The 25571-nt window shown below is 42.8% G+C and overlaps 1 protein-coding gene across 2 annotated transcripts; it reads left to right on the top strand.

Moving 5' to 3' along the window:
• The first annotated feature begins 232 nt into the window (after positions 1-232).
• On the top strand, positions 233-18734 carry LOC137534757 (zinc finger protein 585A-like). 2 transcript variants are annotated; one of them, XM_068256388.1, is made up of 3 exons: positions 233-287; positions 2929-3364; positions 14874-18734. In XM_068256388.1, exons 2-3 carry the CDS (start codon positions 3079-3081, stop codon positions 17045-17047), a joined length of 2460 nt encoding a protein of 819 aa, XP_068112489.1. In that variant the 5' UTR covers positions 233-287; positions 2929-3078; the 3' UTR covers positions 17048-18734. The 2 variants fall into 2 exon arrangements, with proteins under 2 accessions (XP_068112489.1, XP_068112490.1); XM_068256389.1 differs by having other exon boundaries at positions 237-287; positions 2966-3364.
• The last annotated feature ends 6837 nt before the right edge of the window (positions 18735-25571 follow it).

Raw genomic sequence — 25571 nt, forward strand, 5'->3', positions numbered from 1 at the left:
CAAGCAGAAGCTCATGGTGAACCAGAACTACTAGGAGTGTGCAAACTGAATAATTGCAAATAAGGCAAAACGTGTAGATTCTGAAAGGCAGTTTAATGATACTTGCAGTACCAGAATTGTCCACAAGATGGTGATTTTACACATACAGGTACAGTACTATACTAATAATAAGAGACTCTTGAAAGGCAAGTAGGGAGGAGCCTACAGACAGGAAGTTCTAGGTTACAGGGGAAGTGGCAGGAAGTAGAGAGGAGACATTGCAGGGATTGGCAGCAGGAGCAGCGCAGGTAATAATACTGATCCCAGTTGCTGGGACTAGTAGTGCACACAGGGATGTCAGTTGGACATGTTGGGATTTGTAGTTCCACAGATGTGTGAGGAGGGACTAGAGGGCATGAAGGGAGTCTGGGGTTATACTTCGACCCATTCAAAAAAGTTTCTAGCAGAGCATGCAGATCTTGTAGTGCTTCACATCCAACACAGAGCGAGCAATGGGCATGCTGGGGTTTTACCTTTTCACATCTCTCACAGCCACCAATGGGACTTGTAGTTCTATATATCACAGAGACAGGTGTGTATGTGCTAGTATGGTTGAGGTGACCCTGCAGGAAACCTTATTGGGAAATACAGCTCTTTGCAATTGATCAACTCTAAGCACAGGTAGGAGAGATAAGGGGGTTAGTGTTAAACGTTATAGAGGAAGGTTAGTGGTTGAGGAAGGTTATGGAAGGTGATATTAGATTAATGGTAATATTAGAGTGGCTGTATAGTGTACTGGTTAAGGGCTCTGCACCGGACACAGGCGACCTGAGTTCGAATCTCGGTTCTGACCGCTCAGTAAGCCAGCACCTATTCAGTAGGAGACCTTGGGCAAGACTCCCTAACGCTGCTACTGCCTACAGAGGGCGTCCTAGTGGCTGCAGCTCTGGCGCTTTGAGTCTGCCAGGAGAAAAGCACGATATAAATGTTCTATGTCTATGTGTCGGTATTACCGGGCCACTGTCATTTGCTGCTTAGAGTGAGTTTGCCACTAGTAATTACAAGGGGTTTCCTGCTGGGTCATCTCAACCATATAGCTCCATGTAAACCTCAGAAAAAGTGCATTATAACATGTTGGGACATGTAGTTAAAATGAATCAGAGCAGAAGCTACTTACCTAAAGAGAGGAACGCCTCAGGATCCTATCGAATCTCCCCCTGGCGTCCGCTGATCCCTTGCAGCTGAGCACGGTGGACCCCCATTACAAGCGCGGCCACGCATGCACAGTAGCTCGGAGCCATTTGTGCAAGAATGGCTCCAGCTGACTGCACATACACGGCTGTCCACGCTCGGCGACGGGGGACCACAGGATGCCGAGGGAAGCCTCTATAGGATCCAGAGGCTTCTCTCTCCTAAGGTAAGTATCTCTTTTTGTACAGAGCCAGCCTCATTGCAAACAGATGGTGGCAGCCACTAGCATAGGGAACAGGTACAGCTAAAGCACACTATTACACGGAGCACAGAACACTGTATGTAAGCATGGTGTGACCAACATCACCAGGCTATAAAGCCCACACACTGGAGGACCTGTAATGACATATAGTAGAGTAATGTACATTATTCAGGATATCCCATTTACGTTCATTATCCTGGTTTTAGCATCAGAAACGCCTCCAATATCTATATATTGCTGTATATTGGTATGTAGCCCCGCCCTCCCAGTAATGCTTAGCCTAGGCTATGATGTAATCTAGCACATCATTATATTGACAAGGTCTCTGTAGAATAAGGGGGAGCTTTGTCTCCCCTCTCTTACAGAGACCCCGACATCATGGACCATGTGGGCTGGTACGGCTAGTACGTTAGTCCCATGCAAGTTGACTGTGCAAGTTACAATGGGTTAGCTAAAGCTTTGGAGGTGGGAGGGTTACATTTTTATTTCTTGGATTGAAAAATGTTTGCCATGTGCCCCCCTTATGCTTTTAAAGAGTAACTGTTAGCCCCCAAAGTGAAATTTAAATCTCTACAGCAATGTTTTATTTAGTATTAAAGTGATCCAAAAAGCCAATGCAGAACTTAAAAATCAATATAATTTTGTTACTATGTAGCCTTTTGCCCAAGCTAAGGACGCAAAGCCGCATATCAGATACTGATGAGCATGCAGAGCATGCCTATGTCTGCCCGACCCCCCTCTCCTCCCCAGGACCAGGTGCCGATCTATTCGCACCACAAACAGCTGACCGCTCTGACAGGGAGAGAGAGCGGCAGCACTTCCAGCGCAGCCACGGCAGAGCAGCCGCCACCGTGCATCTCTCTCACATGTCTCACATGTGACTCGGCGGCGGCTGCTCTGCATGGCTGCGCTGGAAGTGCTTCCGCTCTCTCTCCCTGTCAGAGCGGTCAGCTGTTTGTGGTGCGAATAGATCGGCACCTGGTCCTGGGGAGGAGAGGGGGGTCGGGCAGACATAGGCATGCTCTGCATGCTCATCAGTATCAGATATGCGGCTTTGCGTCCTTAGCTTGGGCAAAAGGCTACATAGTAACAAAATTATATTGATTTTTAAGTTCTGCATTGGCTTTTTGGATCACTTTAATACTAAATAAAACATTGCTGTAGAGATTTAAATTTCACTTTGGGGGCTAACAGTTACTCTTTAACATGCCAACATCACTAACACTGCCAATTGAATTTGCCAGTAAATCCTGAGCGATGTGAGGGGATATGAAGCTTGCAAATTTTGAGCTTCTTATCACCTCGAATTGCATGTGGCCCTAGGCCTTGTTCCTGCTCAGTTCACAACAAACAAACTTCCAACAGTGATGCACCTTGCCAGCAGTTAAGATGCTGCCACCTATCCTCTGATCTGTCCTTTCCCCAACAGCATGAATTTGCTAGTGCTCTGATCTTACAGACAATATTTTAGTATATTTTAATTTTTGTGCTTTTAGTGCGAAGAACATACTGATTTGAAAGTTTGGATTAAAGGTGAAGAAGAAGAGACGTATGTGAGGAATGATCAGCATTCTATGGAGGAGTGTGATATGGTGAGGACAATTAAAGTGGAAGAAGAAATGTGTGTGAGGGCTGACTAGCAGTCTATGGAGGAGGGTGACATGAAGAGGACAATTGAAGCGGAAGAAGAGGAGACGTATGTGAGGAGTGATCAGCAGTCTATGGAGGAGAGTGACACGATGAGGACAATTAAAGAGGAAGAAGAGACATCTGTGGAGAATGATCAGCCATCTACAAAGGAGAATTACATGATGAGGACAATTAAAGAGGAAAAAGAAAATACTTATGTGGAGAATGATTACAAGTCTATGGAGGAGGGTGACCTGTTTGGGACAATAAAACAAGAGGCATGTAAGCAAGACATTCACATAGGTGAGTGATGAACACTACATGGACCACTGATTTATGCTATTTTTATTTCCACAAGTAGATGTGAAGATTAAATGTGTCAGACAATAGGGATATTTTCTCATTACCAAAGCGTACCTGTAGTCAAGATGGAAAAAAAAAGTTAGATACTTACCCCTGTAGGTAGAAAGCCTCTGGATGGTCCAGAAGCTTTGCCGGTCTCCCATTCCTTAGCTGGGACACTTTTCACAATATTCAACTTTAATGACGAATATTGGTCGCGGCCATGCTCCCTTCTGTGTACATGTGTGGCTGCTCCATGCAGGCAAGAAGTATGCTCAGTAGCACGGAGCCGCATGTGCATACTGTACACCACATGAAAAGCCCACCTCCATTCCTCAGTATGGAATGAAAGGTCCATTTCCATGAAAGGTCAGTTTCCATTCCTTAGTATAACATCATACAATAGTACCAACAAATGAGGAGGAGATACTGTACACCATATGAAAGGCCCATCTCCATTCCTCAGTATAACATCATAGTGCCAACAAATGAGGAGGAGATACTGTACACCATATGAAAGGCCCATCTCTATTCTTCAGTATAACATCATAGCACCAACAAATGAGGAGGGGATACTGTACACCATATGAAAGGCCCATCTCCATTCCTCAGTACAACATCATACAACCAACAAATGAGGGGGAGATACTGTACACCATATGAAAGGCCCATCTCCATTCCTCAGTATAACATCATAGCACCAACAAATGAGGAGGAGATACTGTACACCATATGAAAGGCCTATCTCCATTCCTCAGTATAACATCATAGCACCAACAAATGAGGAGGAGATACTGTACACCATATGAAAGGCCCATCTCCATTCCTCAGTATAACATCATAGTGCCAACAAATGAGGAGGAGATACTGTACACCATATGAAAGGCCCATCTCTATTCTTCAGTATAACATCATAGCACCAACAAATGAGGAGGGGATACTGTACACCATATGAAAGGCCCATCTCCATTCCTCAGTACAACATCATACAACCAACAAATGAGGGGGAGATACTGTACACCATATGAAAGGCCCATCTCCATTCCTCAGTATAACATCATAGCACCAACAAATGAGGAGGAGATACTGTACACCATATGAAAGGCCTATCTCCATTCCTCAGTATAACATCATAGCACCAACAAATGAGGAGGAGATACTGTACACCATATGAAAGGCCTGTCTCCTTTCCTCAGTATAACATTATAGTACCATCAAATGAGGAGGAGATACTGTACACCATATGAAAGGCCCATCTCCATTCCTCAGTATAACATCATAGCACCAACAAATGAGGAGGAGATACTGTACACCATATGAAAGGCCCATCCCCATCCCTCAGTATAACATCACAGTACCAACAAATGAGGAGGAGATACTGTACATCATATGAAAGGTCCATCTCCATTCCTCAGTATAACATCATAGCACCAACAAATGAGGAGGGGATACTGTACACCATATGAAAGGCCCATCTCCATTCCTCAGTATAACATCATAGCACCAACAAATGAGGAGGGGATACTGTACACCATATGAAAGGCCCATCTCCATTCCTCAGTATAACATCATAGCACCAACAAATGAGGAGGAGATACTGTACACCATATGAAAGGCCCATCTCCATTCCTCAGTATAACATCATAGCACCAACAAATGAGGAGGGGATACTGTACACCATATGAAAGGCCCATCTCCATTCCTCAGTATAACATCATAGCACCAACAAATGAGGAGGAGATATTGTACACCATATGAAAGGCCCATCTCCATTCCTCAGTATAACATCATAGTACCAACACATGAGGGGGAGATACTGTACACCATATGAAAGGCCCATCCCCATTCCTCAGTATAACATCATGTTTCCAACAAATGAGGAGGAGATACTGTACACCATATGAAAGGCCCATCTCCATTCCTCAGTATAACATAATGTTCCCAACAAATGAGGGGGAGATACTGTACACCATATGAAAGGCCCATCTCCATTCCTCAGTATAACATCATAGTACCAACACATGAGGAGGAGATACTGTACACCATATGAAAGGCCCATCTCCATTCCTCAGTATAACATCATAGTACCAACACATGAGGAGGAGATACTGTACACCATATGAAAGGCCATCTCCATTCCTCAGCATAGCACCATAGTACCAACACATGAGGAGGAGATACTGTACACCATATGAAAGGTCCATCTCCATTCCTCAGTATAACATCATAGTACCAACAAATGAGGAGATACTGTACACCATATGAAAGGCCCATCTCTATTCCTCAGTATAACATCATAGCACCAACAAATGAGGAGGAGATACTGTACACCATCTGAAAGGCCCAGCTCCATTCCTCAGTATAACATCATAGTACCAACAAATGAGGAGGAGATACTGTACACCATATGAAAGGCCCATCTCCATTCCTCAGTATAACATCATAGTACCAACAAATGAGGAGGAGATACTGTACACCATATGAAAGGCCCATCTCCATTCCTCAGTGTAACATCATAGTGCCAACAAATGAGGAGGAGATACTGTGCACCATATGAAAGGCCCATCTCCATTCCCCAGTATAACATCATAGTACCAACAAAGAAATGAGGAGGAGATACTGTACACCATATGAAAGGTCCATCTCCATTCCTCAGTATAACATCATAGTGCCAACAAATGAGGGGGAGATACTGTACACCATATGAAAGGCCCATCTCCATTCCCCAGTATAACATCATAGTACCAACAAATGAGGAGGAGATACTGTACACCATATGAAAGGCCCATCTCCATTCCTCAGTATAATATCATGTTGACAACAAATGAGGAGATCCTGTGCACCATATGACAGGTCCATCTCCATTCCTCAGTATAACATCATAGTACCAACAAATGAGGGGGAAATATTGTACCCAGGGGTCCCCAACCCCTGGGCCGCGGCCCACTAGTGGGCCGCAGGCTGCTATCAGCTGGGTCATGCAGTCTGTCATGACTCATCACAGTGCAGAGAGAAGTGTCACTGAAGTTTGCCGGAAGCTATAGAGAAGAACCGTCTGCAGCCATTGTTACTGCTGCCGCCTAGTGTCTGTTATTTTTAATGCCGCATGCTTTCCGTCTGTACGAACACCAGATGGCAGCAGTGAGGATGACTGGGACGCTCTGGTCTCTTGCCAGTCACAGAGTTCAGTCTGGACGGAGGTGAGAAGCTGATGCTGGAACTTGGAAGCTTAGTGTGGGAAGAAGAATGGAAGGGTAAAAGTGAGTGTGGGGAGGAGGGAAGTGTAAAGTGGGTGTAGAGAGGAGGAATGGGTGAACTGAGTGTGGGGAGGAGGGTAAAGGGGCTGTGAGGTGGAGGGAAGGGTAAAAGTGAGGGGAGGCAGATGAGGGTAGGAAATGAGTGCTAGTAGATAAAGAAGCCCAGGCAGTACCCCCTTCACATCACCTGACACACCAGATGTAATTTTCCAAAGTGCTGAGGGCGATGCAGATAGTGGTTAGGTAGGGCTGGTGTTCCCAGGACTTCTTTATACCCTGCCTGTAGAACAAGCCTGCACACCCCCTCCTCCCCGTGCAATAACACCCCCATCCCCCGCATCCGCCCAGTCCTTGGAAAAATTGCCTAATGCTGAAGCAGTCCTTGGGTCAAAATAGGTCGGGGTGCTGTACACCATATGAAAGGTCCATCTCCATTCCTCAGTATAACATCATAGCACCAACAAATGAGGAGGAGATATTGTACACCAAGGCCCATTTCCATTCCTCAATATAACACCATCGTACCAACAAATGTGGAGGAGATACTGTACACCATATGAAAGGTCCATCTCCATTCCGCAGTATAACACCATAGTACTAACAAATGAGGAGGAGATACTGTACACCATATAAAAGACCCATCTCCATTCCTCAGTATAACATCATAGTGCCAACAAATGAGGAGGAGATACTGTACACCATATGAAAGGCCCATCTCCATTCCTCAGTATAACATCATAGCACCAACAAATGAAGAGGAGATACTGTACACCATATGAAAGGCCCATCTCCATTCCTCAGTATAACATCACAGTACCAACAAATGAGGAGGAGATACTGTACACCATATGAAAGGCCCATCTCCATTCCTCAGTATAACATCATAGTACCAACAAATGAGGAGGAGATACTGTACACCATATGAAAGGCCCATCTCTATTCCCCAGTATATCATCATAGTACCAACACATGAGGAGGAGATACTGTACACCATATGAAAGGCCCATCTCTATTCCCCAGTATATCATCATAGTACCAACACATGAGAAGGAGATACTTTACACTTATGAATTTAATCACTTTATTTCCCAGAACGTCATTTCGGACAGCACCCCTGGATGAGACTTGTCTCCCTCCCCACTGTGGACAGGAAACTGTTAAAAGAAGAATTTGCATAAGCAATAGGCAGCCACATATAAGATACTACACCTGCCACAGTACCTCAGTTTAGTTTCCTGTCCCGGACGGGATGCATGGGAGAGGTCTCCAGGAGTGCCATCCATGTCAGGCGGCAGGGGCAGCGTTTTCCAGGGCTCCAAGCAGCACTGTTCAGTGAACAGTCGGAGCCCTGCAGCGTGGAGGAGGCTTCTCCATTGGAGGCAGCAACTTTATGCGCGCAGGTGCGTGCATTGGAGAGAGTTCACTTCCGGTTGAACCGGAGGTAGTCACGCGCTGGCGTCCCGCGTGATCTGAAGTCTGAGCCGGGCGGCAGGGGCCGCGGCGGTGATTAGGAATCGGCATACAGCTGATTCCTTAAGGTAAGAAGCTGATTAAGCATATGCTTAGCCGGCAGGGGCCGCATGCATAATTGGATCAGCTGCATCAAATCAGCAGCACAGGTATAAGTTTGTAGAGTCCATGATGCACTCTGGTTTGTGGCTGAGATCATGGAGGACGCCTCTGGGTCAGCTCCTGCACAATCTGCTGAATCTGCCCAGGATCCCTCTCTGGCAAGTAGATGTGATTGTTTCTTCTGCTTGGCTGGATGTATGTTATGTATAGAGGGATTTGTCTAATGGCTGGCTATCGTTTATTATGTTTTATACCCCAAAAGACATAAGACTGAGAAGGTTGAAAAGTCTGAAAAATCTTCTACTCAGTCCAGTCAGCATGGATTGGCAACTCTGAATGGAAATTGTGCCAGTATTGTACAGAGAAGGTCCACAGCAATAGGAAATTAAAGATTCTGCTATTGCTTCTACCGCCTCAGCTGCTTCAGATGGGCCTGGGACTAGTACTGCTATGGCTTATCTACCTGTTATAGCTAATCCATCATCTCCTATGTTGTCTGCACCTCTAACTATGCCTCCTGCTTCCAAGAGACATAGGCCTCTATTTATTGAGCATTCCTGCATGCGGTAATGCTCAAAACAGCTGACTTTACCCACCATTTAGTAAAGTGTGCATTCATAAAACCTGTGTCCGCATGAAAATTTATAATTCCTGAGCAGGTGCCAGAAATTAACACCTTGTGCGGAGATTATCACAACACAGGTCACTGAAGGTTAATTCATAAAAATTAAAGCAGGCAAATGTGAGCAGAGAAACCCTGGCTGTTTAGAGAAGGCGATAAGCCAGCCATAACAGGCAAGCTAATGGAGAGACAGACCTCCCAGGCAGCTGCAGTGAGAGCAGAACAAACTGCATCCCGGAATACCCAGGCTGTGTTTTTAACCCCTTGGGTACCTGTTTTCAGATAAATTTCACATCAGAAAGCCTGCATGTGTAACATTCTTGAAGTTCTTCTAAGCTGCAGCAATTAAATAGATTGTTTAAAAGAACTAGACAGATTCAGGGCAAGGAGAGGCAATTTAAACAAAAATGCACATGTAAAGGAATGCTGGGGCTGCCTCCTTTATAGTAACTCTCTCTGCACAGAGAAAATGTATCAAACTAGGAGGAAGATTTGAGTAAAACTGACTAAGGGCCTTTTTTTCATTACTCTGCGAGTTACGATTTGATTCTGATCACGAGGTACGTTAAACTAATGGAAACTGCAGCAGCAATTTCCATTAGTGCAATCTGATTGCGATGCGATTTGGACAAAGCACAATCGTCATCCTCCTGCATTGTATGCAATTGAGCTGTACTATAAGTATAGTAGCGCAATCGCATAGTGGAAATTGAAGTGCGATTGGGATCGCAAATGCGGTTGCGATCGCATTTCATAGTAGAAAAGAGCCCTAACCGCAATGTTTTTTTCCTGAATTAATGAAAGACTTACTAATAGGTATTAAGTCTGAGCAGAAATCTTTGACACCTTTGGATCAAATGTATGAGAGTTTGGCGGATCCTCATTCTCGGCTTATTCCAGTCCATTCTACTCTTAAGATTAGGATTAAGGAGTGGGATAATCTAGGAAAAGTTTTGGTTTTTTTTTTTTTGGCCCAGATCATTATCTAAATGTTGTTTTTCTCCTGAAGATCAGGGTTTTGGGGAACCCCGCCTAAATTAGATCCATATTTTTCAAGGGTATCAAACAAAACTGACCTACTTTTTTGAGGATTTCTGGGAAATTTTGAATGATTTCCCTAAAGTTTGGAATGCTTCCAATTATCTAGTGGACGCTTCAGATGATACGGTTAAACTTATGGCCAGAACTACGGCATTAGTTAATTCAGCCAGAAGAGGTGTATGGGTAAAAACTTGGAATGATGACAATTCTTCAAAATCAAGTTATGTGGTGTACCTTGTGAAGGGGGTCTGCTGTTTGAGTCAGACAACCCTCTAGACAGAACGGCAGACACACATTAAAAAAAAAAAAAAAAAAAAAAAAAAAGTATTCCTGTTAAAGGAATTCTATCGATCCACATATTTTCAATTGACACAGGAATTGTTTGGGAAGTGTTGCTAAGTACTGGTGTATACATTTTAGTAGCAACCTCTTTGTTTACTGTTATCAAAATGCTTTCAAACTTTACTGACAAAACTGACTCTGAGCCATGAGGAGAGGGGAAATTCCCCTCACACTTGATCAGATAACTCTGTGTAACTGTGTGTGACAGAGAGAACAGCTGCAGCTTCTGTGTCCTGTTTCGGACTGAAGTGTCTGTAGAGAGCAGAGGAAATGTAACTAATTGTTACAGCTTTTCATACTGTTTTTTGCTTTCAGAGTTTGTTTGATATTTGCTTTCTGTAGTCCGATATGCAACTCTGGCTGTGCATTGAAGTAGACACCCCTTCTGCAATTGATTTGTCCCAATATAGCTAATCCTACCCTCAGTAAATTACAGCTTTTGCCTCTGATATTTAACATGAAAAGTAGGAAAATGTTTACACAGCAACTTAGACATTATTTGTACATTGTCATTTTAGAACACTTGGGTATCGATAGTATTCCTTTAAGAAAGGACCTTTTCAAAGTAAACGGTCCTTTCGTCCCTCCTTCTAAGAATAAGTCAGATCCCTAGTCCTCTAAGGGCAGGAGATGGGCTCTCTACAAGTCACAGAAGCCTAAGGGCCTGTTCAGACTGCACACGTTTCCAGCTGCGTTTTGGAAACGCGTGCAGAAGGCCAACACGCACGACATCAGACAGTGCATAGAGTGCACTGTCTGATGTTCACACTGCATGCGTTCCGAACGCATGCTGCACGCAGATTTAGCAAAAACGCGCGGCTGTCCCATTTACTTTTCAGTGATGGGATCAGCCAAGCAACGCATGCAAACGCGGATGGCGTGCGTTCGTACGCGTTGCGTTCCGCATGCGTGGCCGTCCGCGTTTGTAATGTGAACCGGCCCTAAGTCCAACTTCACTTTTACCAAGAAGTCAGATAAGCAATGACGCTAGTATTCCAGTGAGATGGAGAATTGCAAATTTCAAAACATGGCAACTACAGTGCACAAAATATTGGTTATTTAGGCTTCTTTCACAGTGGGACGTTACAGGCGCAGGTTAGAGCAGCTTGTAACGCAGCCCAGCTCACAGTAATGAAAAATCAATGGGCTGTTCACAGTGCCCACGTTGTGTTACACTCTAACGCTGGACGTTTAAAGAAAGTGCATCATGCTGTGCGTTATACACGGTTTTAGCCGCATTAGACTGTTTGCATATGCTCAATAATGTGTGTTTTTTGTTTTTTCTTGCAGGAGAGGAGGGGAGAGTCCGCTGTTGTGGCCAGCCACATGACTAATTAATATGCACTGCAGTGTTAACTTCCTGGAGCGGCCGCTTATTGGCTGGCAGGACCACGTGATGCGGAGTTTTCCGATCACGTGCTCTCCACAGTCTTTTGCCGCATGCGCCGTTTTCGTCCGATAGTAAGCGTCAAAAAGTACGCCTCACAGACCCATCAGGAGACGCATAACGTGGCTCTAAATAGCATCCAACTTCAAAGCTCACATGCGTTGCCTTGGGGGCACGTTATGTGACCTTAGCGTCGCATCTAACGCAACGTCTTAGTGGGAAAGAGCCTTTAAGGTGTTTTTTGTTGGAGGGATACAGAATAGAGTTCAGCCAGCCTCCTTTTAAGAGCTTTTGCATTACTCCCCGTTTGCAGGACCAAATAAAGTTTTCAGCCCTACAATCGAAAGTCCTTTCCCTGTTTAGAAAAAAAGGGTAATTCGAGAAGTACCGAAATGTCAGAGGACAGGGATTCTATTGCCCTGTGTTTTGTCTAGTAAAGGAGCTACAGGGAAATTATCAGTTCATACTAAATTTAAAGAGTCTAAACCAGAAGGTAAAATACAGAAAATTCAGGATGGATTTGATCTATTATTCATCTCTTACAGAAGGACGATTTCCTAGCCTTTCTAGACTGAAAAGATGCGTATCTTCAATTACCGATACATCTGACTTCTCAATAATGCTTAAGGTTTGCCATCCAGATGGAGGAAGAGGTAAGAATGTATCAGTTTAATGCTTTGCCCTTCGGATTATCCTCAGCTCCAGGGTTGTTTATGAAGGTAATGTCTGGGGTTCTAGCTACACTTAGACAGAGAAAGGTTAACATTTTGGGTTACCTTGATTTTCTGTTTTGGGGGACATCTCCCAATTCGGTAAGAGATCAGATTGTTACGACAATAGTCTTACTACAAGATCTAGGTTGGATCATTAATTGGGAGAAATCTTCCTTAATTAAATCCTACACAGATTATACATTTGTTTGGGCTATTTCATTAGCATATCAGACACAGGGGGAGCAATTCAATTCTATCATGGCTCATTCCACAAGAGGAATTTCGACTTCTTGGGCAGAGAGGGCAGGGGCCTCTATAGATCAGATTTGCAGAGCTGCGACCTGGTCAAGTCACAATAAGTTTGTAAAGCACTATCGCCTTAATGTATCTGTCTCTGCAGGTTTATCCTTCAGAAGGAAAGTTTTGCAAGCTGTGGTCCCACCCTAAGGTTTTAACTCTTGTATATCGTCTCATCCAGGGGTGCTGTCCGAAATGACGTTCTGGGAAAGACCACTTTACTTACGGTAAAGTCTTTTCCAGTAGTCATGAGGACAGCACCCCTGCAACCCGCCCTTATTTGGGTAGGAAAGAGAAATAAGTTTGTGTAAGCATCATTAAATGTCCGTGTCATCTTTTTATTAACTGAGGTACTGTGGCAGGTGTAGTATCTTATATGTGGCTGCCTATTGCTTATGCAAATTCTTCTTTTAACAGTTTCCTGTCCACAGTGGGGAGGGAGACAAGTCTCATCCAGGGGTGCTGTCCTCATGACTACTGGAAAAGACTTTACCGTAAGTAAAGTGGTCTTTTCTATGCTAGATTCTTTCCACATTGATTTGATACTAGACCATAGATTTCAATTCTTTAATGGAAGGAATCTCAGAAGAACCCCATTTGCTGACTAGTGATGATCTAGCTGCTGTTTACAAAACAAATATGCTAAATTGGAGAATGCGGGTATTGAATATCAAAACACTGGGGCTGCAAAGCAGTTCCTGATTTGGCCCTTCTCAAAAGGTATCGTAATACCTAAAACGTAAAATTGGGCTAACTTGCACATACCATCATCTAACACGAATCCTATGTATGGGAGGAGGTGTATGTAACCTACAGTACTGGGCAGTTATACAGTAATCATATTTACCTGTCACTTATACAGAATGTAATCAGTTCTCTGTGATGGGCATGACATTTCTTCATACCTGTATGCAGTGGTGCTTTCTAAATCTGTAGGATGTCCTGTTATTTGAGAAATTATCATTTTTGTTCTAATATATATAATTGGACAGGCTTAAAATACATGTGTGAAAGTCCCTCTTTAACCACATGATCTCCAGCACAAATGTGAATAATCACCACCAAAATGCGATCATTGACTGGGTGCATAGTGGGGGGGGGGGGGGAGGGGGAGTAACTGCTTATTGCCCTGTAGGAGAAAAATTGAGATGCTGGCAGGAGGGAACGGACTGCTCAATGTGAGTATGTGAGTTTTTGACTGGACGGGTCATGTGACCAATCACTGAGGCACTTGTAATGTACATATGTTTGTTTCCTATATGATGTACCATAATAATGTGTAATTAATTGTTACCTCACATATCTGGCCCTCTAGTTGTTGGAAAATGATGAATGTGGACTTGGACTCTAAATAGTTGGGTATATTTTTACTTTAATAAATGAACATGATACAGGAACTCCTCAGAGGGATGTCTTATTTTATTATCCCCTATATAAAAAAGGTGAAGCAAATGTGGAGAATACTAAACACAATGAAGTGTCAGTCCTCCTAGAATCGGTCAGATGGGCTCTCAGCCACTGGCATACCAACAAGATGTAGATTTGTAGTATCACAGATCTCCCCAATGGAACAACTACAGTCTTACACCAGAATATATTTAAATGAAAATTAATTATTGTAGTTATGTACAAAGAATATCCAAAAATATCTCAGAACAGGGTTATAATCAGCATTCAAATAAAGAAGAATCTCATAACAGCTAAGCACTGGTCATCTGAGTTACATAAGAGTCCATCCATTACCAACCTTTCTTTATCTTGAGCTTAAACCATACAATATAGGATGTCTCTGTGTGTGTGTGTGTCTACTGAGATTTCTCAGCCCATATTTATACACAGATATTCAGCATGCATGTATGACATTCATGTGAGTCTCGAGGACATCCACATTGAGAATGTTTGTTGTACTTGTCCTTGGATGGGAGTCAGCACTGATTACATAAGCTATAAGATGTGCCCTGTCTCTGCTTACAGGAGCAGATGAGCTCTAAAAGTTACTGGAGGCCAAGAAAACAAGTGAATACATGAGTGTTACAGGAATGCACACTGTTACATGAGTTATACACCACACTAGATGTATACTTTTCCTACCTGTGACTTCCACTACTGAATACACACTAGAAATCATAGAAGAATGTAAACTGTATCTAATTATTATACTTAGAGTTACTTGAGATGACTTAAACACAATGGCAGCTTGATAATAATGATATAATAGTTCTGATAATTTCTCCTCCAGATGATACTGCAGAAGATAATGGCGTCACACAACATTCTCCAGGACAAAATCCCATTGCTGGAAATACACATCACAGACTTTACCATGAGGAGAGATCACCGGATCCCTTTAACCCTGAGGAATCTTCTGACAGATCACATCCTGTTACCCCAAATATCCAGCCGAGATCTCACACTACCGATAGAGCAAATGATCTGTCCAATGTTGGGGAATCGTCTGGTAAACCTTGTATTCCTAAACAGATGGGTGAGAAGGCATTTCCTTCATCTGACTGTGAAAACTGGAAAAATAAATCACTTTTTTTACACCAGAAAAGTCACACAGGTGAGCGTCCATATGCTTGTCCAGAGTGTGGGAAATGTTTTGCTCACAAATCAAACCTTAATATTCATCAGAGAAGTCACACAGGAAAGCGTGACTTTTCATGCTCAGAATGTAAAAAACAGTTTACTCTAAAGACAAGTCTCATTAATCATCAGAGAATTCACACAGGTGAGCGTCCCTTTTCATGTTCAGAGTGTGGGAAATGTTTTGCTCAGAAAGCAAGCCTTAATTATCACGAGAGAAGTCATACAGGAACACGTGATTTTGCATGTTCAGACTGTGACAAACAGTTTGCTCTAAAGGCAAATCTTATTAAGCATCAGAAAATTCACACAGGTGAGCGCCCCTTTTCATGCTCAGAGTGTGGGAAATGTTTCCCCCGAAAAGAACACCTTAATTATCATCAGAAAAGTCATATAGGAAAGCGTGATTTTTCATGTTCAGAATGTGACAAACTGTTTACTACAAAGGCAAGTCTCATTAATCATCAAAGACTTCACACAGGTGAGCGTCCCTTCTCATGCTCAGAGTGTGGGAAATCTTTCATTCAGAAAGCAAGTCTTAATGAGCATCTGAGAAGTCATACAGGAAAGCTTGAATTTTCTTGTTCAGAATGTGACAAACAGTTTACACGTAAGGCATATCTTATTACACATCAGAGAAGTCACACAGGTGAGCAGCCTTTTTCATGCTCAGAGTGTGGGAAATCTTTCACTCTGAAAGCACATCTTAGTTATCATCAGAGAAGTCACACAAAAAACGGTGATTTGTCTTGTTCAGAATGTGGCAAACAGTTTACTCTGATGACAAATCTTATTAAGCATCGGATAATTCACACAGGTGAGCGTCCGTTTTCATGCTCAGAGTGTGGAAAATGTTTCATTCGGAAAGCACACCTTAGTTCTCATCAGAGACTTCACACAGGTGAGCGTCCCTTTTTATGTTCAGAGTGTGGGAAATGTTTCACAGAGCAAGCAAGCCTTAGTTCTCATCAGAGAAGTCACACAGGAAAGCGTGATTTTGCATGTGCAGAGTGTGACAAACAGTTTACTCTAAAGACAAATCTTATTAAACATCAGAAAACTCACACAGGTGAGCGGCCCTTCTCATGCTTAGAGTGTGGGAAATGTTTTACTCAGAAAGACAGCCTTATTTATCATCAGAGAACTCACACAGATGTGCATGATTTTTCATGTTCAGAGTCTGACAAACTGTTTACTCTGAAGGGAAGTGTTATTAAGCATCAGAAAACTCACACAGAAAAGCGTGATTTTTCATGTTTAGACTGTGACAAACTGTTTTCTATGAAGTCAAGTCTTATTAGGCATCAGAGAATTCACACAGGTGAGCGTCCTTTTTCGTGTTTAGAGTGTGGGAAATGTTTCACTCTGAAACAAAGCCTTAAATATCATCAGAGAAGTCACAAAGGTGAGCTTGATTTTTCATGTTCAGAATGTGACAAACAGTTTTCTCGCAAGTCAACTCTCATTAATCATCAGAGAACTCACACAGGAAAGCAGGATTTTTCATGTTCAGAATGTGGCAAACAGTTTACTCTAAAGGGAGGTCTTATTAAGCATCAGAGAACTCACACAGGTGAGCGTCCCTTTTCATGTTCAGAGTGCGGGAAATGTTTCACTCAGAAAGAAAGCCTTACCTATCATCAGAGAACTCACACAGGTGAGCAATTTTCATGTTCAGAATGTGACAAAAAGTTTACTCTGAAGAGAAGTCTCATTAAGCATCAGAGAATTCACACGGGTGAGCGTCCCTTGTCCTGCTCAGAGTGTGGGAAATATTTCACTCAGAAAGTACACCTTAGTTCTCATCAGAGAACTCACCACAGGTGAGTGTCCTTTTTCATGTTCAGAGTGCACGAAATATTTCCTTAAGAAAGCACAGTTTGTATATATTACCTCATATCACAACAACCACCCTCATAGATCCAGTTCACCAGAAGATCATAATTGTCGGGAATAAGCTTTCAACACTCACTGGGTTGATTTGGTGAGCCAGTTTTGTTATGTTCTTATCGTTTTATAGGTTTTCTTGAAATTTGTATCGTTCTACGCATTGACTTATATTATTACAAACTCTCAACAAAACACTCTTGTACAATACACGTTACTATGCACTTTTTTTGGTCAATGCACTACATAAATGTTTGTAGACTTAACTTGAAAAACTCTATAAAATTTGAAGTTTTAAAAAGAAAGCAAAGTTTGTAAGCTATAAGAGGAAACACGGGTAAGTGTCCCTTTTCATATTCAGAGTGTGGATAAGCTTTTACTCACAAAAGAAAACTTTTATTCTTATCAGAGAAGTCACACAGGAAAGTGGGATTTGTCATGTTCAGAATGTAACAAACAGTTTTCATATAAGGCATCAGAGAATTCACACTGGTAAGCAGCCTTTCTCATGCCAGGATTGTGGGGAATGTTTCATATGGAAAGCTGACTTTATTTCTCATCAGAAAACTCACACTGGTGAGCAGCTTTTTTCTTGTTCAGTGTGTGGGAAATGTTACAGAAAAAAAGCAAGGCTTATTTCTCATAAGCAAAGTCACAGGTAAGCATTCCCTTTATACTCAGTGTGGGGGATAGTTTAATCTACTTAAACACCAGAAACTTCACATGGGGTGCGTCCCTTTTCATGTTCAATGTGCATACACAGCTTTTTAGTCACCAAAAAACTCACACCAGCAAGCGTGCATTTTCAAGCTGTGAGTGTGGGAAATGCTTCAGAGAGAAGGCATTTCTTCACAGACACCAGAGAATTCACACTGATAAATTGTCATGTTCTGATTGAATGAAATTCTTCACTCAGAATGGGCAACTTTTCAGATATGAGAGAACTCACTTCGCAGAGCATCCTTTTTTATGTTCAGGCAGTGGGGAAAAAAACAGACAATGCACACAAGTCAGCGTCAGATGTCATATTCAGAGAGTATGAAATGTTTCCATGAGAATGGAATGTTTTCATAGAGCAGAGAGTGGGAAATGTTTCCATGGAATGGAATGTTTTCATAGATCAGAGGTCAGTAGTCACCCAGAGGAAACCCTCACAGACAGAGGAATCGTGGTGTCTGTCATACTGGGGCTACAAGTCAGGACAGCTGTCCCCACGCATAAGTTTATAGGACTGCTGAAGTGAGAGGCACCATGTATGCTGCTGTACGATCGGTGAGTTTTTCTTGCACTCAGACACCCCCAAAACTCAACCCCATTTATCCCAGTTATCCCACTTCTGGTTGCTGTACATTATGAGGAGTATAATCCTCTTGTTGTCTGACAACCTCTCAAAATAACAGTACGTTCTTGGTAAAGCTAGCTGTGTGTGGTCCGGTATTAGTCATTAAAGCTATCACCTAAACAAGTTTTGTTATTACTGTATGTGTTCGGAGTCTCTCCATGACTAAGTGTATAAGGATTCCTTGCAAAGAAATCTTGTACAGTTAGTTATTAAAGTGAACCTTAACTGAACAAAAGAAAGTCTTTCACTTACCTGGGGCTTCGACCAACCCCCTTCAGCCGTCCTGTGCCCGTGGCGTGCCAAACCAATCCTCCAGTCCCACACCTCAGCTTAGTTTCTGCTGACTGATCAGTCAGCAGACCACTGCACCTGCGCGACCCTGGCAAACGCGTGCTCATTTGTATTCCCGTCAGCAAGAGCATCCTGCGCAGGCACAGTAAGTGGTTCTCTCTTACTGCACCTGTGCATTATGGGCTCGCTGACGGGAATGCATATGAGGGCACGCTTTGCCAGGGCCGCACAGGCGCAGTGGCCTAAACTAAGCTGAGGTGTGGGACTGAAGGATCGGTTGGGCATGCGGCGGGCACAGGACGGCTGAAGGGGGCTGGTCAAAGCCCCTGGTAAGTGAGACTCTTTTTCTTTTGTTCAGTTAAGGTTCACTTTAAAGAGGAACTGTAACGTGAAAACGTCCCCTGGGGGGTACTCACCTTGGGTGGGGGAAGCCTCAGGAATCTAATGAGGCTTCCCACGCAGTCCTCCGTCCCTTGGGGGTCTTGCTGCAGCCCTCCGGACAGCGGTGACGTCATTATTTACCTTCCTGGCTCCAGCGCAGGCGCTCTGACGGCTGTCGGCTCCGAAGTAGGCGGAAATACCCGATCGCCGTCGGGTCCGCTCTACTGCGCAGGCGCAAGTCTCCAGCGCCTGCGCAGTAGAGCGGACCCGACTAAGATCGGGTATTTCCGTCTACTTCGGAGCCGACAGCAGCCACAGCGCCCCCGCTGGAGCCTGCAAAGGTAAATATTGAAGTCGTAGTCGGGTTTGTCGCCGGCTGTTCGGAGGGCTGCAGCGAGACCCCCGTGGGACAGAGGATGGCGTGGGAAGCCTCATTAGGATCCTGAGGCTTCCCCCACCCGAGGCGAGTACCCCCCAGGGGCGGTTTTTAATGTTACAGAGTCTCTTTAAAGGTATTGCCTAAAGAAGTTTGTTGTTATGTCTTATGTTCTTGGTCTAAGCATTCTGGCTCTGTAACAGGGCAGTTAAATCCATCAAGAAGAGGCCTGATCAACCACCTTTTGTAATGTATGATAGATTCTGGCCTTTAAAGTTAACCTGGGGTGAAAATATATTAATGAGATAAACATCGCATTCGCATGCAAGTGAAAATAGTAAAAAAAATAGAAAATAGTAAAAAAAAAAACACAAAAGAGAAAATATACCTTTATTTCCAAATACTATATTGTCACCATACTTTGTACTAGGGACATAAATAAAATCTTTTGATAACCAGAACAAATAGGCAGATAAAATGTGTGGGTTTTATGCACAGTAGCAGTGTTTATATTAAAACTATAGGGGATGAAATTGGAGAAATTGTGTATTTTTTCATTTTTTCCTTGTTTTTCCCTTTAAAATGCATAGAAAATAAAGTAATTACTGAAAACAAATATCAACCCCAAAAATCCCAATTAGTGGTGAAAAAAAAACAAGATACAGATCATTTCATTGTGATTAGTAGTGATTAAGCTATTGACAAATGAAAGGGATGAGCACTGAAAGGTGAAAATCGCTCTTGTCCGTTAGGGTAAAACGCCTTTGGGGTGAAGTGGTTAAAGAGAAACTCCAGTGAAAATAATATAATTAAAAAAAGTGCTTCATTTTTACAATAATTATGTATAAATGATTTAGTCAGTGTTTGCCCACTGTAAAATCTTTCCTCTCCCTGATTTACATTCTGACATTTTTTCACATAGTGACATTTTTTCTGCTGGCCGGTGATGTCTGTGGAAGGAGATGCTGCTTGCTTTTTTTGGCAGTTGGAAACAGCTGTAAACAGCTGTTACTTCCCACAATGCAACAAGACTCCCACAGTGCGATGTCAGAACCATGGTCCTGACATCACACTGTGGGATGGGTTTCAACACAATATCAGCCATACAGAGCCCCCTGATGATCTGTTTGTGAAAAGAAAAAAGTTTCTTGTGGGAAAGGGGGTATCAGCTACTGATTGGGTTGAATTTCAATTCTTGTTTACGGTTTCTCTTTACGGTGTGTACACACCTTGAGATGGATGTTGCCTGTTGGGGATTGGGACCTTATCCCCTTGGGCGACGTCGCTCGGTTGGCCTGTACAAACGCGTGTCAGCTGTGTAGCTTTAAGGAGGCATGGAGGGACGACGGAGCGACCGGTAGCATGATGTCATGCGGTGGGGGGAGCGGCGTGCACAAGGATGTTGGCTGTTGCTTGCTTGCAGATCGGCAGTTTCTGTACACACATCTGACTATCGGCTGAGGCTTTCTACTTGTGTGTGTGGCTTTCTTCTAGGTGTGTGTGTATGGGCCTTTACAGGAACAACAAAGGGATGCTTTGCATATTCAGCAGTGATGCATTGTGGGAAACCTCATATGCTCACTCCAACCTGAATTATTGCAAATACCTTCTGTTTTAAGAAGGCACATTTCTGTTTTGAGGTACCAAAGACATTTCAAAGATTCCTTTTGTTGGCCATTTGAAAAAGTAAATATTTTTTTTTTGTAAGAAAAAATATGTTTTGTAATTTACACCTAGGAAAGTTACAATATTAACACTGTTTTAGGCAAACCTTTTATGGTGAATTTCATAAGTAGAACACACATAGTTGTGTTAGTGTAATTACACAACAACATGTAAAATGACTCTTGTGTTAAAGAAACTCTGTAACAAAAATGTGAGCCTTATTTTTTCTATCCTATATGTTTCTATAGCAGTTCTAATGTGCTCTGTCTTACTGCAGCCTTTCCTATTTGCACAGTGGCTGTATTATCTCTGTTATATGATCTAATCTTCTCACTTCTGTCGGCTCTGTCGGGCTGAGGCACTCAGGCTGGAATGTGCTGTACTGCTTGTGATAGGATAGAAGCTATACACATCCTCTCCAGGCCCCCTGCACACTCTGTATGACTCACACACTGAGCTACTCTCAGCATATCACTTGCTATGTCTTTTGTTTGTAAACACTGCATAAAAATGGCAATTACAAGCCAGGATTGCAGCAGGGAGTGGCAGAAACAGCACAGAGGGGCCCAGGAGAACATAATGAATAGAATGGTATGCTTTTTATTGTAAGAATTTTACAGTACAGATTCTCTTTAACACCTTTGACTTGTAAAGAAATGCATTACAACAAAAGAAGTAAAAAAAAAACCCAAAAAAACAATACAGCTTGTAAACCTTTGGTTTTCTATGCAAATAAAAAAAAGCATAAGGCTAATCCAGTAAAACCAGTAAGAGTACCTGACGGGAGTAAGGCTAAGAGTATTAGAGGCAGATGATCAACAGGACTGCCAGGCAACTGATATTGTTTAAAAGGAAATAAATATGACAGCCTCCATATCCATCTTACCTTGGGTTCCCTTTAAGGGCACAGCCTCTGACATACTGTAGGAAACAAGGGCTCTTGGCTCTTTCCTATTCAGTAAGCCTCATTGGGCAAGACACCCTGACACTGCTACTGCCTACTGAGTGCGTCCCAGTGGCTGCCGCTCCAGCGCTTTGAGTCCGACAGTGCTTTTTTCTTTTCTTTTTTTTTTTACTATATGGTGTTTGCAGTGGAGGGTTATATTGGTTACCTGTATGAACATACCTGTATGACATGTTTATAATTGTAAACTCCAATAAACTTTATATAAAATGAATAAAAAGTATGTTTGTGCATGTATGAAACAAATGTTAATGAGCATGCATTTTATTTTGTTGTGTTTATTGTTTGTACTTCTAGAAAACGAACAACAGTTCATAATAATGCTAATGCTTAATTGAATAGTTTTCAGTTATACAAATGTCCCTGTTGTTAAAAATACAATAAAAAAAACTGATGTTCTCATGAAAAAACTCTTTCAAAACTATAAATCTCCATGCTCAGCCCTTATTTCCTCAGGCGGCTCGTCCTATAGAGTTGCATCTGGGTACTGTGGTTGCGGTTCCCAGAAGTGTCATAAGATGGTTTTAGGGGCATCGGGTACCGCAAATGTGACATGCGGTGTTGCCAAACACTCCCATTTGGCTGCATGTAATTGAAGCCAAATGGTGCTTGTGGCCGGCAGCTACGAACCTGAACTACCTGACTAATGAGACGTTCAGCCGCCTATGGAATAAAGGCCTAAAGGTGGCCATACATCAGGCTACTTTGCGGCCCATCGACCATCCGATTTGATTATTATAATTTGATCAGATGGCTGCAGGTTGGCCCTTACAACCTGCAGCCATCGGCCCAAAATTGGTTGCCACCAAGAGGATGGATGATGCAACCAATTTTGGGCCGATGGCTGCAGGTTGTAAGGGCCACCCTGGTCGATCAGGTGCGTGGTGATAACAGTGTGCGATATCGAGATGAGCGACAAACACGATGGAACCCCCGTCGCTGTTTCCTTAGTGTGAAATGTCTCCCCCAGTGCTCCATACAGTATACTTTACCTGTCGGTGTCTGCTGCTGGCTTCATCCACATACACGCGTCTCGTGGTTGCCGGCATATATGGGAGTGCATGTGATGTCATACCGGAACATACATCGATGTTACGCTGGCAACCACATGGGGCGCGTGTATGTGGACGGAGGACGAAGCCAGTGGGAGACACCGACAGGTAAAGTATACTGCACATTCTACATTGGCAAGGGGGCGGATGCGGTGCCACAAGGCCGATACCCTTGTTATACAAGAGTGCTTGGATTGTAGGGTGACATATTCTTAAAGTTCACATATCCTCTAAGGAAGTCAGCATTTGGGTAATGGGTTGTATTGTATGCTATCTTCACTGAAGATTATTATGCAAGATTCCTAAGAATTTTAGGTGGTGTCCCGAATTGTGATTCTCGCTACTGTATACACACACAAACATCACTTCCTGGTTAGCGGCCATGTTTGTTGTTTGTAAACACTGCCTAAAACTGGAGATTAAAAGCCAGGATCGCTGTGGGGAGCGGTGGAATCTGCAAAGAGGGATCCAGGAGATCACAGTGACTCAATTGGTATGTTTTTTTTATTGTACAAATCGGACAGTACAGATTTATATCTTATAACTTTTAATTATGTATTCTTACATACAAAGACACTATGTACAATTTTAGATTTTCAACACCTGTATACATAACATAAGATTTTTTTTTCTTTTTAATACATAATTGCTGACAATTGTTCTTCTCCTTCAATGTATGTAAAAGTAAATATGGCAGCCTCCACATCCCACTCACTTCAGGTGTCCTTTAAATTAACCACGCCCACCAAACATATGCAGTGGTGTCGCTGGTCTGCTATTTGTCCTTACACCTGTTCCACCCCAGTGGGATGAGGGGCAGTATCCAGGCTTGAGGAAGCCAGGTTGGAGAGGGGTGGGGGATGTTACTGAAGCCACAATGTTGAGGAACCCTGCAGATAAGTAAGGAAGGGGTACTTATTAGTGTTGGGCGGGGGAAGGGGGTAATCAGTTGAATTAATGTTAACTGTTAATTTACTAACTTTTAGAAATCCTGAATATGGTCTGACATGACCCAGGTGAAGCTTGCAAAATTCTGCCACTTTTGCCAGTACCAATGCCATATATTGAGGGCAGTGGCAGGCAGCCACATGCCAGTTATACACAGTACTGGGTACTGCAGTGGTATTGAGCAAGGATGAATGTGTCCCGAATCAGATCTGTACAGCCAAGTGGGCCCCTCTAAGGGGACAGTCAGTGACATGACTATGTACTCTTTACAGCCCTGGGGAATGTCAGTGCTAAATACGTACTAAATAATATGTTGAGGCAGGGGCTGCTCACATTAGCGGACACCTGAACATACTGTAAAATGACACAGAATATTTAAGAATTACCATGTTGAGGGTTGTCACTGGTGTAGCTTTCTATGTTCAGTCTCTCGTACTGAAGTACCGATGAGAATTGCACAGGGATGATAAACCATGTCTTCAAAGAAACCTGAAGTTAGAGGCTGACATTTATTTCCTATTAAGTAATACCAGTTGCCTGGCTATCCTACTGATCCTCTGCCTCTAATATTTTTAACCATAGACAATAAGCAGGCATGCAGCAGAACAGGTGTTTCTGACAAATCTGACAAGATTAGCTGCATGTTTTTTTCTGGTGTTTTTCAGACACTACTGCAGCCAAATGGACAAACGGCTGCCAGGCAACTGGTATTGTTTAAAAGGAAATAAATATCAACCTCCGCATACCTCTCACTTCAATTGTCCTTTAACTAAACTGTATTCCCAGCCAAGGTTGCCTTTGGTGATAAGCAATCAACATCTTCAATAAGTATTGGGGGATAAAAACTAAACCTAGTTCAGAGCTACAAAGAGTCAAACACTTGTCAGAACTTATTGCAGCCTCTGATGTCAGTCTCCCAGCATGCATCTGGCTGGGTACAATCTTTTGGGTATATTTAAAGGACTACATATATTAGTTATAAATAAACTAATGAGATAAATAATTGTATCTACCCTCCATCTCCTAAAAATGACTTGTAGATATTGCGATACTTTTTAGGTTTATACTATTTCATTGTCTCTGCTCAATGACACATTTATTGAAGTATACCAGAGCTAAATATCTATGAACTGTTGACCCTTTTTATCTCTTTTCTGCTCTCAAAAGCCATTTTCTGCTAGGAAAGTGTTTTATTGCTATAATTCCTAATAAGTGAGAGTTATGATATCATCTGACAAAGGTCCTGACTGGACAAAAACTTTCACTTGCATACCTGATGTTTAACTGTTTCAGACAGAGAAAAAAGGAACACAGCATAGTTATTTGTGTGCTGGGCCCTGTACATGCACATGTCTATCTCAGCTTGTCACATGTCACCTCAGTATTCCTTTTAAGTGGACCTGAACTCTTGCATAGTACAGAAGGAAAACATAAAGAAATGCATG

Source organism: Hyperolius riggenbachi, chromosome 10 (assembly GCF_040937935.1).
Source record: "Hyperolius riggenbachi isolate aHypRig1 chromosome 10, aHypRig1.pri, whole genome shotgun sequence".
Taxonomy (NCBI): Eukaryota; Metazoa; Chordata; class Amphibia; order Anura; family Hyperoliidae; genus Hyperolius; species Hyperolius riggenbachi.

Coding starts and splice junctions, on each gene's coding strand:
- LOC137534757 (XM_068256388.1), top strand. CDS start 3,079: ATGGAGGAGGGTGACATGAAGAGGACAATTGAAGCGGAAGAAGAGGAG. Junction 3,365..14,873: donor TAAGCAAGACATTCACATAG/GTGAGTGATGAA, acceptor TTTCTCCTCCAG/ATGATACTGCAGAAGATAAT.